The 13142-nt window shown below is 49.2% G+C and overlaps 1 protein-coding gene across 3 annotated transcripts in view; it reads left to right on the top strand.

Annotated features, from left to right (window-relative positions):
- The window catches only part of SLC6A17 (solute carrier family 6 member 17), a 55767-nt gene that overhangs the window by 22270 nt on the left and 20355 nt on the right, over positions 1-13142 (top strand). For all 3 annotated transcript variants that reach the window (XM_040232093.1, XM_040232090.1, XM_040232091.1), the window contains 3 exons: positions 1642-1768; positions 2730-2911; positions 4501-4611. In XM_040232093.1, coding sequence (XP_040088027.1) covers positions 1642-1768; positions 2730-2911; positions 4501-4611 — 420 coding nt within the window. The remainder of the gene's footprint in view (positions 1-1641; positions 1769-2729; positions 2912-4500; positions 4612-13142) is intronic.

Genomic DNA, 13142 nt, shown 5'->3' with positions numbered 1-13142 from the left:
TGGTGGCGGGCACAGGCCGGGAGGCAGAGGGGCTGCTCTGGGGCACAGGGCTTACAGCCCAGAGTCCTGGGAGGGGTGAAGGGCAGGGAGGGAGACCCTCATCCTGAGTATTGCATCCAGCTGGTGTCTCAGGACCACATACTTCCTAAACTGGAAGTCGGCACCACTGTCTGAATGATGTAATATTTGGGACTGTTACAAAGGAGGAAAGGCCTGGGACATCTCAGCCAGAGTTCTCTGGGGACAAGTGGACCATCCCAGAGACCCGCTCTGCTTACCAGCCCATCAGCACTCTGTGAGGGAGGCCCATCCTTTCTCCTGGGTTAGAGGGTATTTTATTTGGGTGAGAAAAGGCAGCCTTGGGGGTATGGTGTCTCCTTTCCAGTTTGCTGTGTGCATGAGTGGAGCTGAAGAAGGCCTCAGGGGTCTGTCGCCGACCCAGGAGGGGTGTGGCTTTGGAACAGTGGGATATGGGGAGACCCCACTGGCCTGGATGGGAATGTTCCATGAATGTTCCAGGCTTATCCAGAGGGCTGCAGATGAGGCCCTGCTTAGCTCTCCAGGTGGGGAAACAGCCTCCCTTAAGAGCAAAGTCTGCAGGTGCCCATGCTCACACCAGGGATAAAAACTGGAATCTGCCTCTGGAAGGATCTGTCAGGCCTGGCCACAGGGCCAGCCCAAACCTGCCTCAGGCAGAGACTAGGAGAGATCACCTCTGCACAGGCTGACATGACCGAATACAGCGCCCTCTGCTGGGGCTGGCTGTGTGTATGTGCATGAGTGTGAGCGGGGCCTCCCCCTTGGACTGTAAGCATTCCAGTAAAGGCAGTGGGTATGTCTCCCGCTATATTCCCACACATGTAAGGTATGCTGTAGGGGTGTCTGCTCATGCATACCAGGGCTCAGACAAAATTGATGAAGCCAGGGTCTCTCAGCCCTCACACTGCCCAGCAGTGTCACATACATCAGATAGCCAGGCCCCTGAAAAGAGAGGGGGTCTCTGGCCATAAGCAGGGGTCTGCATCCCAAGTGGGTGCAGAAAATCTCTACATGTAGAAGCATTGCTTTCAAAGGAAACCCCTTTGAGCCTCAGTCAGGATCCATGTACTTTTGTTTTAAATACATTTCTACCAAAGTTGGTTATCATGTTCCAAAAAATGAGAAGTCATATCTTTCTAGAGGCAGGCTTCTGACAGTACCAAAGAGAAAGCAGCATCCTGAGAGAAGGGAGGACATGGGAAGCCAATAAGAAGCATCTACAAGACCTCAATAAGCACAGCTGTCTGGGGCCATTTACTGTGGCAGCGATAACTGGGCATGCCTCCATAGCCCCATAGGGCAGTTCTGGAATTATAATCCTGAGTCATCAGGAAATGATGGGGAAGTGCTTCAAGCATCTTAGAGGAATTTCAAACTGGAAAGGATTAACATTTTAAGACTTCATTGCTTAAAGGAGAGAACTTTAATATCTGAAACATTCCTTTGTGGATTCCCCGAATAACAGATGAGTGGCGGATTAGGAGCAGGCCCTCTGCTGCCACCCTGCCGTCTCTCCTCTTCCTCCTTCAAGGCTTGCATGGGGGAGGGGAGGGGGCAGAGCTGCCTGCAGCCTCTGTGATCCCCGTGGACCCCCGTCTGCAGGTCTGCCTCTTTGTGGGGCTGTACTATAACGTGATCATCGGGTGGAGCATCTTCTACTTCTTCAAGTCTTTCCAGTACCCACTGCCCTGGAGTGAGTGCCCTGTCTCCAGGAATGGGACCGTGGCAGGCAAGTATGGTTCTAAGGAACCCACCTGGGGATTCCAGCTAGCTCTGTCCTAGGAAGGAATCCACAGAGCCTAAGAGAGGAGGCTTAGGCTGTTGATGCTACTTTCTCCCTTCATCCTACTCTCTCCTTCGCCCACTGTGTCCACAAATCCATTTTCTACATCTGAGTCTCCATTCCTTCCCTTCAGATTTTGGGATTCCGTTGACTTGCTGTGCCACCTTGGATAAGCCACCTACCCTCTCTGATCCTCATCTCTCCCACTTTCTTTTTCTTTTGGCCATGCAGCATGTGGGATCTGTTTCCCCACCCAGGGATTGAACCCTTTACCCCTGCATTGGAAGCATGGAGTCTTAACCATTAGACCACCGTGGAAGTCCCCTCATGTCCTCTTATGATGATCTTTTGCCAGCCTGTCCCACAGAGTTCTTATAGGGGTTGAATGAAATAGTGAGTGTAGGAGTAACTCTGGAAATTGTGAGTTTTGTTTAGTTATTATTAATTACCTGTGTTACTCTAGCACTATTCTGTCTAAAAACAATCTATATTCACATGCCAGTCCTGTAAAGGGCTGGGTGATTTATGCCTCCTCATAAATGGGTAAACTGAGGTTCAGAAACAACTTTCCCATGGTCACACCACTGATTTCGCTAAGGATCTAGGATGAGAACCCAGGTGTCTGGCTCCTAGGTCAGGACCTTTCCCAAGGAACTTGAGGCCAGTTCTGCCTAATCCTTCCTGCTCTCCATTGATGGACATGGGCAGGGGAATGGCATGAGCGGGAATTCAGTTAGATCAGTGTGTCCTAAAGCCTCCCAGGTCCCTCGGTGGCCCAGGAGTCCATCTGCCAGACCCTGGCTAACCCAGAACAATACAGTCCCTTCCTGCTACCATGCTCAGCTGCCCTGGGCTCCAGCCAGGGAGGTGGTCTCACGGGCCCCTGTGGCCTTTGCTACCATTTCAGTGGTGGAGGCAGAGTGTGAGAAGAGCTCAGCCACTACCTACTTCTGGTACCGAGAGGCCTTGGACATCTCCAACTCCATCTCGGAGAGCGGGGGCCTCAACTGGAAGATGACTCTGTGCCTCCTCGTGGCCTGGAGCATCGTGGGCATGGCTGTCGTCAAGGGCATCCAGTCCTCGGGGAAGGTGAGTGGCTAAGGGGCTGGGACACCCACACTTACTCGGGGAGAGGGTCCTGCAAAAAAGTATGGATGGCAGGGACGGAGAACTCTGGGCCGCCCGTGAAAGGTCCGAGATGGGAGTGTCACTGCTGTAGTACTGATCCCTGTGGACAGCCCACCAGGATGGGTTTGTGGAAGATCGTTGCCGTGACCCCAGCTGCCTCCGTGCTTGGATAACTCAGGGCTGCTCTACAAACTTTAAGGTAAAAAAAAGGAGTATTGAACTAGAATGTTTGGCTAGACACTTGCCCCTCAGCTTCCCTAGCAAAAGTCCTAGAAGAGCCTGCTCAGCAATTTTTGGTGAAAACTAACAGTTCACTGTATATGTAACCAACGGGCTCTGTGAATAGGTGGGTGCTCTTAGTGAAGGGGACTTTGAGAGCCTCTGAGGATGCAGACCAGCATAACCCCACACACACCTTCTCCCAGCAGGTCATTTTCCCTTCAAATAAAGACCCTTTCTTCTTTGTCATGTATCAATATTCATGGACTGCCAGGGCTGGAAAAGATGTTAGAAATCCTATAACTCAATCTACCCATCTCACCCGTGGTCCAACAGCCAGCAAGTCAGCCCCAGGGCTCAAACCAGAACCTTGTTTGTCTGTCTGAGGCTCCAGGTTCTTTGGTGGATTTGATGAGCAGGGAGGCTAAGCCCTAGAAAGGTAGTGTGATCTCAGCCACCGCCTCTTCTCTCTGCAAAGGCCAGACTAGTAGCTAGCACTTCATGTCATGGATCACACACTGCCACATTTAGGAGTGCATTTGGACCACAACAACCTTCGGAATCATTATACCCATTTTTTGGATGAAGAAAAGGAGGCACCCCGAGGTTAAGTAAATAGCTCAAGGTCACATGGTTGGAAAATGGTAGAGCTGGGATCAGAGCTCAGGTGGTCTAACTCTGGACATGCATGCTTTTAACCTTTACACCATCCTCCCCAAACAGCCCTCTTGGTTTGTTTCAGCACAGTAAACTATTTGTAAGCATCTCCTTTGTGGGTGGCTCTGTGCCAGGCACATGGGGATATAGAAAAGTTCAAGAAATGCATGTGCTAGAAAATAATATATACTTTATAATCACAAGAGGCAGGACCTTATTCTGATGCTTTTGTTTGGGAGCTGTGCCTGTACCCTCTGGGATGCTTTCTGTCAAAGGAGCTCCAAGGACAGGGGAGATCCTTAGGGAGTCCTCTGGAGTCAGGGACAGAAAAGCCAGCATGAAGACATAAAAAAAATGAAGAGGGAAGAGCAAAGGGTTCCTCGCCCCAGTGGCAGCCCGTGGGGATGGGGAGGCTGCGGGCCCAGCCCCACCAACCCTTGAAGGAGAAAACAAGCCTCAGGCACAGCCACACTGACTCCAGCCTGTCTGTGTGCCTGCTTCTGCCGTGGCTCAGTGCCAGATGTGCGTTGGGTTTGGCAGCATGCCCGGGGGTCCTGGGGCTCTGCTTTCTACTGCCATCAGAGGTGGCTCGTGCACCCCAGCTGGGAGCAGGGAGGGGGGTGGTAGCTGCAGGAGGGGCTGGGCCCCACAGTGGGTCCTTGTTCTCTCTGCAGGTGATGTACTTCAGCTCCCTCTTCCCCTACGTGGTGCTGGCCTGCTTCCTGGTCCGGGGGCTGCTGCTGCGGGGGGCCATCGACGGCATCCTACACATGTTCACTCCCAAGGTAAGGGTCACAGGCTCCTGGGGAACGTGGACAGCTCTGCTGGGCCTCATCTGTTTCATGCAGTTTAACACTCGCTGAGGGCCTGCTGGGTGGCGGGCTCTGTGTTGGCTGGACGGAGGCACCAGGGAAGGGAGCACAGGCCCTGCATGCACGGTTCCAAGGAGAGAGGCAGCACATCAGTATGGGTGAAATCCGAAGCTTCGGGGAGGAGTGACATCTGAAACGGCCTCCTCGGGGTGCAGATAGATTTCAGCGGAGCTATATGCGCAAGAGTGTGGAAAGGCACTGGACGCGCTTAAGGCCACAGTGGAAAGTCAGGTTTGGCCAGGCTGTGGGGGTGGGGGTGGGGGTTCATTGAGTGAATCTGTGACAGTAGGAACCAAGAAGATGCCTAAAGAAAGCTCCCTGGGAATCCCAACTTGTACCCAAATCAGGGGAATGGGATTACTATTTTATTAAAGGTAAAAGACCGCGTGAATCATGATTTTACCCTTACCGAAGCCAGCCATGTCTCTCATTTAATCCTCCCGATAGCCCAGTGAGGGAAGAGCAGGATTCTGGTGGATGGCTCCCAGGGCTGCCTCAGGGGCATAAGTGTCCTGAAAGTGGACACCCAATTTCCTAAGCATGGTCTCTGCCCACCAGGTGGCCCTGTCTCTCTGTTGTTCTTCAGACCACTAGGTACAGCTGGCATGCACCAATCCACTGAGGAATAAGAGAATTTCAGATGCACGTTGGCGTGCCCTTCAAGGTAGCCCTAGGCAAGAAGTACATTAGTTGCCCTGGTGGGCAGGCTAGAAAGTTCAGTTCCTAATGCCAGCTGATCAGTAGCAATATCAGGGGCCTGGTGAAGCTTCGGTCCGGCCTGGCAGGGTTCTGGCCCTGTGCCTGCAGACTGGACCTTGTCCAGTCCTGTGTCTTGACCTTGTCCCTTAATAGTGCTGTCTCACACGTGTGTTTGAGTAAACACACACACACATTAATGATTACCCAGAATGTCCATACTAATGACACAAGGAGAAGAATCCAGATCTAGTGGAGTTTGAAAGCCCCATTCCCTCCCAGTTCCCCAGCTCTGCAGCTACAAACAGCTGATGCTTAGGGGTGGGTAACAAGGCGCAGGACACACACCCTTCCATATTCATCAGACAGGGATGATTGGCCCTCGGCATTCTTGGATGTAACATCTGGGATTTCTGTGTGAATGAGCACAGAGGTCTGCTCTGTGAAGCACTTAGTGAATCTCCTGAGGCATGAGTGTGACTCTGGAGCCACCTGGCTGGGGTATGTTGTTGTGAACATGTGATGTCTGACAAAGAAGAGAAAATTGCAAATGTTTTCTTTGGGGGGAAACAGCCGTAAGAAGAAAGTCAGTGGTTTTTATGAATGAATTCAACTGTATTTCTAGAATCGTGATCAATCTACTGTGTTCACTTGAGACTTTCCGTTATACTTTGTTGAATTTTATGAGAAAATTATATACTCTAGAGATGATCATAAATGTGGAGATTCACACAAGTCTAATGGGCCCCTGAGTGGTGTTAGGAGAGCCTGGGACTTAACTCCAGAAGCCAGTGGAACCGATTCATAAGATTAGCTACCAGGCCCAACACACACAATACTGTTCCCTTCTGATTCACTGATTTAGCACTCTTTAACACGTCTTTTTAAGTGAAACATCTCAGACATATAAACACACATATAATAATATAATCAATGTTCTTAAGAAATGAAATATTACAGACGCCATGAAAGTGCCCCTGGAGAAGGAAATAGTAGCCCACTCCAGTATTCTTGCCTGGGAAGCCCCCTGGTGGGCAGCTGTCCGTGGGATTGCAAAAGTGTCAGATACAACTTAGCAACTGTACAGCAACAATAGCAAGTATCCATTCTCTTCCCATTCATTTCCCTTTTCCTAAAATAACTGCTATCTTGAATTTGGGGTTTATTCTACTAATTCATTTTTAAATTTTTATAATAAATATATGTGTATCCTTAAACAGTATAACATATGTGCATACTTTAAATTTTTATATAAAATGCATTATATACAACCTTCTGCAGCTTGCTGTTATTTTTGCTAAATACTCTTTTGAGATTTTCGCTATATTGATACATGTAACTCTAGTGCACCCATTTTCATGACTGTATTGTATTCCACTGTAATGAATTTATTCATTACATGACCAGTTGATGGTCAAGCTAGAGGATGAATTTACTTATTCCTCCTCTAGTTGATGGTCATTTAAGTTGTTTTCAATTCTCACCATTGCTACTAATGCTAATAAACATATGACACAGATGTTCATGAATACACATTTCTCTAGGGTGTATATGTTTTGCAATAGCATTGATGTCTCAGAGGGTATGCGTGTCTTCAGTTTTACTAGATGTTGGCTGAATCACTGTCCAAAGTGGTTGCATCTGTTATCACTCCCACCAGTTGTTTATGGGAGTCCTACTTGCTCCACATTTGTTACACTGCAATTTTTGCCAATTGCAGTGTACATCTGATTTTTGCCAATCAGATGGATGCAAAAAGTTGATATGCACTTTGAATAATAGGAGTGCTCCTTTCCCACACCTTTTCTTGGATATTCAGAGAACAGTGTGGTCCCACTTTAGCATTTGCAGAGCCCCAGAGTCTTCATGAGGTGAAGCTTAAAGAAATCAAATCTGAAAGGCTCTAGAGGAACCAGGTCAAGAACCAGCAGGTGTGGGACCTGGTCCATCTAGCTCTTGTGAGTTTCAAGTATGCACATAACCTGGGGTGGGGGGCAGCGCATCTTGAGACCTTGAGCAGGAAGCTCCTACCTTTGACCCTGGAGGGATGAATTGAGCAGGGAAGGGGAGGCTTGAGGGCCTCAGAGGTCAAAGGATCAAGGATCTCCTTCAAAGTCTGTGCCATCATTTGTTTTAGGCAAGTGAGGCTCAGTGGTGATAGCTGGGGTGAAGTTCTTATGTATTACAAAACTTTCCAACCATCTGCGAAAAGTGTGGATCCACGCTCAGACACAAATGTCTGTCTGTACATGACAAACTGCTGTTGCACATCTGGGACTGTTTCAGCATGGGCCTGGTGAGATATGGGGAACCAGGAGGCATTTCAAGTCCTCGCTCTAGGAGAGTGCTATAGAATGCCAGGGTGGCTGCACACGGGCGCCCCGCCTGTGCACTGCTCCATTCAGATCAACCACAGTGTAAATGACATCACCAGGGGTTATGCCATTTGGCAGTGGTGGGAGCGTCCAAGATTTCTGGCCAGGGCATCTCAGAATCAACCTTAACAAAGCATAGGCCCTCCATGGGTGTACTGAATAATCAGGAAGATGCCCCCTCCTATACAGTCTTCCAACATGAGAAATAATCCAAGCTAGAGGACCTGGACTTTCAGTCCGTGTTTTCAAGCTGTTACTGGGTGTGATGAATGCAGTGTGGCCAGGATACCTTGATGACCCACTAGCACCTTTGATGGGACAGTCCCTTATGTTAGTGGCTAATAAACTTATGGAACTCTTTGGGCTGCTTCTCTCCATCCAGTTATAAACCCAAGTCAGTATGGGGTACCGTACATTAAATGATGTGAGTTGCCCAATATACAATGGATTAGAATAGATTATCTAACCACCAAAACTGCCAGGGAATGTTTATCAAAAGTACAGCTGTTCACTGAATTCCTGTTGTGTTCTCGGCACTGTTGTGGGTCCCGGGATCCAGCAGTGAACAAAGCAGATAAACTTTCTGGCCTTGAGTTGTTGGATGATGTTGCTAAGGAGGAAAAGAAAAAGCAGAGAAAGATTCAGGGCACTGGGGAGAGGGCTGCATAGCTAGTGTGCTCAAGGAAGGCCTCCCTGAGAAAGTGACATTCGAGTGAAGACCTGATGGAGGCGAGGGAGCGGAGCATGTGGATATTTGCAAGGAGCACATTCCATTCCAAAATAAAACAATAAATGAAAAGCCCTTGAGATTGGACAAGTCTGGCGTTCTCAAGGAGGCTGTTGTGGCTGGAGTGGGAGGGGAGAGAGATAGGACCTGCAGTCAAGAGGGCAAGGAGGAGCCAGGCCAGATGAGGACTCTGCTGTTTACTCAGGGTGTCGTGGGGCCTTTTGGAAATTTCCGAGCAGAGTAGTGACATGATCTGACTTCCATCTTCCTAGAGTCACTCTGGTTGCCAGAGACGTCTGAGGGGGCAAGGGTAAAATAGGAAGACCTGCTAGAAGGCTCCATCCAGGTGCCAGAATTCATCCAGGTGGGAGGGGACTATGGAGGGAGCCCAGGTGACATCAATGGAAGTGATGAGAAGTAGTCAGATTGAGGATATAGTTAGAAAGTAGAGTAGTCAGTGTTTGCTGCTGGATTGGATGTGAGGTGTGAGAGAGAGGGATGACAAGGAACTGCAAAGCCTTTTGCCTGACCAGCTGGAAGGATGGGGTTGACAGTTAGAGAAATGGGGGAAGATGGTGGGGAGAGCAGCTTTGATGGGGAACTCTGAGAGTACTTTTGGAACATGGCGGAAGTATAAATTTGGGAGTTAGAGAGTTTAAAGCTGTGACTGGTTATAGTCACTTAGAGAGTCAACACAGAGAAAAGGACTGAACACTGAACAGTGGGGTCCCAGCTTGTAGAGGTTGGGGGAGAGATAGTCAGTGAGGGAGACGAAGAAGAGAGGGAGATAGAGACACACACAGAGAGAGAAATGGAGAGAATTCCGTCCAAGTGGAGAAAGTGCTTTAAGAAGGAGGGTCAAGTCCAAAGCTGCTGAAAGGTCAGATGATGAGGACTGGGAAAGGGCCAAGGCATTTGGCCGCAGCAGGATCGCTAGTGCTTTGACAAGAGCTGTTTTGGTGGCGTGTTGGGGGCAAAGTCTAGTAGCAGTGGGTTCAAGGGAAAATAGGAGGGGAGGAACTGGAGACAAGTAATAAAGACCATTTATTTTCAGGAGTTTTGCTGTAAGGGGAGCAGAGGAATGGAAAATGCGGTGGTAACCAGAAGAGAACTGTGAGATCAAAGGTGTTATTTCAGAATGTTATGAATTCTGATGATAAAAATAACCCCTCATATATTACTAGTGGGAATGTAAAATAGTGTAGCCGCTTTGGAAAACAGTCTGTCAGTTCCTTAGAAGGTTAGACAGAGTTAGCATGTGACCCAGCAATTCCCACTCCTAGGCACATATCCAAGAGAACTGAAAACATATGTTCAAAAACTTGTGCACAAGTGTTCCTAGCAGCATTATACATAATAGCCAGAAGTAGACACCACCCAAATGTCCATCAACTGATGAATGGAAAAATAAAAGGTAGTATGTTCATACAGTGGAATATTGGCTGGCCATGCAAAGGAGTGAAGTCCATGCCACAACATGGATGATTTCATCCTTGAAGACATTACACTGAGGGAAAGAAGCCAGTCGCAAAAGACCACTTATTATGTGAATCTGTTTGTATAAAATGTCCAGAATAGGGGACTCTGTAGAGACCGAAAACAGACAAGTGGTCACTTAGGACTGGGCTTCTGGGAGGTCGGGGGGGAAATGGGGAGCAGTGGTTAATGGGTATGGGCTTGCTTTTTGGAGTGATGATGTTCTAAAATTGATTGTGGGAGTGGTTGTGCAGTCTTCTGATACACTAAAAACCATTGTATTATACACTTTTTTGAAAATAAAAAAAAGGAGGGGTGAAATTGATGCTACGGGAGAAGAGGGAACAAAATCCTTGAATAAGCAGGAGAGATGGGACCCAGCGCCCGGGTGGAGGAGTTGGTCTTAGCTCAGAGCAGACATTGTCCCCCAGAAGCAGGAGTGACGGGCCGGCCAGCACAAAAAGCTATCAACTGAGAAGCGCTGGCCAGAAGCTTCTCAGTGTGGGAACTCTCTTTTCATTGGGTCATTTTTCGATGTGAAGTGGGCCGCAAGGTCATCAGCTGAGAGTAGAGACGGTGGGGGGGCATGGGGTTGGAGGCCTAAGGAGGGGTGAGTGTAATGTAATTGCACACAAGATGGGGAATGTGTTCACGCAGGGTGGGTGGGGGACGATGGAGGTTAAGGGTTGAACACCACGGTGAAGACAGCAAGTGTGGTTCCAGTTCCACGGTGGACAGCTGTTCACATCTTACCAGCTCTGAAGGCAGGCTGCCCCTACAGTGAAGCAGTTAGACCAATCATGTTTCCCAGCAGACAGTATTTACTATGTGAGGCATCTTATGTACATTAACTCATTTAAATTCACAATGATTCTAGAAGTTTTATTGTGAAAAAGACTTTAAAAAAAAATCTTTTTGCCTCACGACACAGCATGTGGGATCTGAGTTCCCTGACCAGGTATCAACCCCACTCCCCCTACCCTGGCAATGTGGAGTTTTAACCACTGAACTGCTAGCAAGGTCCCAAAGTATTATGGTTATCCCCGTTTTCCAGCTGGAGAAACTGAAGCACAGAGAGGTAAATAATCAGTCCAAGGTCCCATGTGTCAGGGCCCAAGGTTTACATTGTGTCCAGCACTGCTGCTTGGGGACAGCCCAGAGTAGAGGGAGGCTGGACATCACCCGGGTCAGGAGCTTATCAGGGTGACAATGGAGAGATGGCTGGGCAGGCGAGAGTGTGAGGAAGGAATATGAAAAGAGTGGACATTGACTAAGCCAGTGATGAAGGGAAGTTAGGATCCAAACAGGGTGAGGGGCAGTGAAATGGAGGGAGGCCAAAGGGCTGGAGTTCCCAGCAAGGCTGAAGAATGTTGTACAGTCTAGATACTAGAGGTGAGCTAGAAAGTTGGGTGTTTTGGAAGATGGGATCTTTAAAATTAAGGTTTACTTGGAGCACAGCTCCTAGTCATGACGAAGGCCATGGTGTGACTGTAGAAGTGGGGGGAAGGACAAGAGTGGGGGGAGGTTGCAGGAAAATGGGGTGCCAGAGGATGGTTATGTTCTAGATCTCAGGTGAGTCCCTCTGATGGGCTACCAAGTTAGGGTTCTTGGCTTCCCTCAGGAAGAATTCAAGAATGAGCCATGAATGAATACATGAAAGCAGGTTTATTAAGATACACAAAGGTAGAATGCAGTCTGTCTCAGCAGGCAAAGCAGTCCCAGGGAATGGAAAGTTCAAGTGGCCCCCAAATATAGGGTGGTTAGTTTTTATGGACTGGGTAATCTCATAGGCAACTGTTTTGGGGAAGAGGGTGGGGATTTCCAGAAATTAGGCCATCACCTACATTTTGGTCTTTCGTGCTATCTGGGAACTGTCCTGGTGTCTGTGGGTATATGTCATGTAGCTAACATATTACAGTGGGCATAAAGGGAGGTTCAAGGTCCACTGAAAGTGGAATCTCCTGCCATCTTGCTCTAACCAGCTCTAACCGGCTCTAACCAGTTTTCGTCGTATCCTCAACAGCCCTGTGATTCTGTTAATGGCTGTGCCCTGCCCACTTCCCTCCTGTCTCAGAAGGGAGAAGGAAAAGGGAGCCAGAGGCAGATTGTTGGAGGGGACATTGATGGAGATACGGAACTCACTCAGATGACGATTCTCATCACTCAGATGACGGCAGCAGTAGTGATGGGAGGCGAGGCAGTGCCCAGGGGAATGTGGGGGAGTGGACTGGAGAGCGGGCAGCACCCTGTCCACCCAGGCCCAGTGGTCCCACATGTGCGAGAAAACAGCCTTCACCTGAGAGGCTGCCGGGGTCACCTCAGCCTTAGGGGCATTTGCTCAGCCCTTCTCTGCGTATCAGGCTCCCCTGGGAGCTGCAAGAACCAGGAAAAGCTACCAGTGCTCAGGCCCACCCTGACTAACCAGAATCCAGCAAGCAGACTCGTTGATCAGGATTGCTGGGGGTGGGGTCCAGATGGAAGCAGATTGTCAGAGCTCCCCAGATGATTCTACTGTGCAGCCAGGATGGTGAGCTGCTGAGTCACAGCAAGAAGGTGAAGAGGAAGTCCAGCGGTGGGTTGCAGCAGTGGGGATTGTGCTGATGACAGGGCCCAGTGGTGGGGTGCAGGCAGTTGGAGGGCGGCATGGAGGCTCTAGTCAGAGCAGGCTCAGACCTGGCCATCCTGGGGTTGAACTCTCTGTGAAGAATGACCCAGGAGTCATGGGCATCTTGCAGCAGCCGAGCTAAACTGGGCCCTGGGACCAAGAACCTGGCCTGGTGGTCTCTCAGTCTGACTGTGGAGATGAGGGTGTGAGCGAGCAGGGGTAGAGGAGGCAGCTTGTCAGGAGCCCTGGAACCCTGTGGATTCCCAACTTTGCAGGATAGGAGAGTGTTGAAATTTGGGATGACATCTCCAGTGGACAGTAGGGAAAATATGGGGAGAAAAACAATAAATATACACATGTGTGTGTGTGATGTGTGTGATGTGTGTGTGTGTGTGTGATGTGTGTGTGTGATGTGTGTGTGTGATGTATGTGTGTGTGATGTGTGTGTGATTGTGTGTGTGTGTGTGATGTGTGTATGGTGTGTGTGTGTGATGTGTGTGTGGTGTGTGTGTGTGATGTGTATGTGTGATTGTGTGTGTGTGATGTGTGTGTGATGTGTGTGTGA

This window comes from Oryx dammah, unplaced genomic scaffold (assembly GCF_014754425.2).
Source record: "Oryx dammah isolate SB20612 unplaced genomic scaffold, SCBI_Odam_1.1 HiC_scaffold_28, whole genome shotgun sequence".
In the NCBI taxonomy this organism is placed as follows: domain Eukaryota; kingdom Metazoa; phylum Chordata; class Mammalia; order Artiodactyla; family Bovidae; genus Oryx; species Oryx dammah.
Note: the sequence above shows the minus strand (reverse complement) of the source record. Positions and strands in the feature narration are given on the sequence as shown.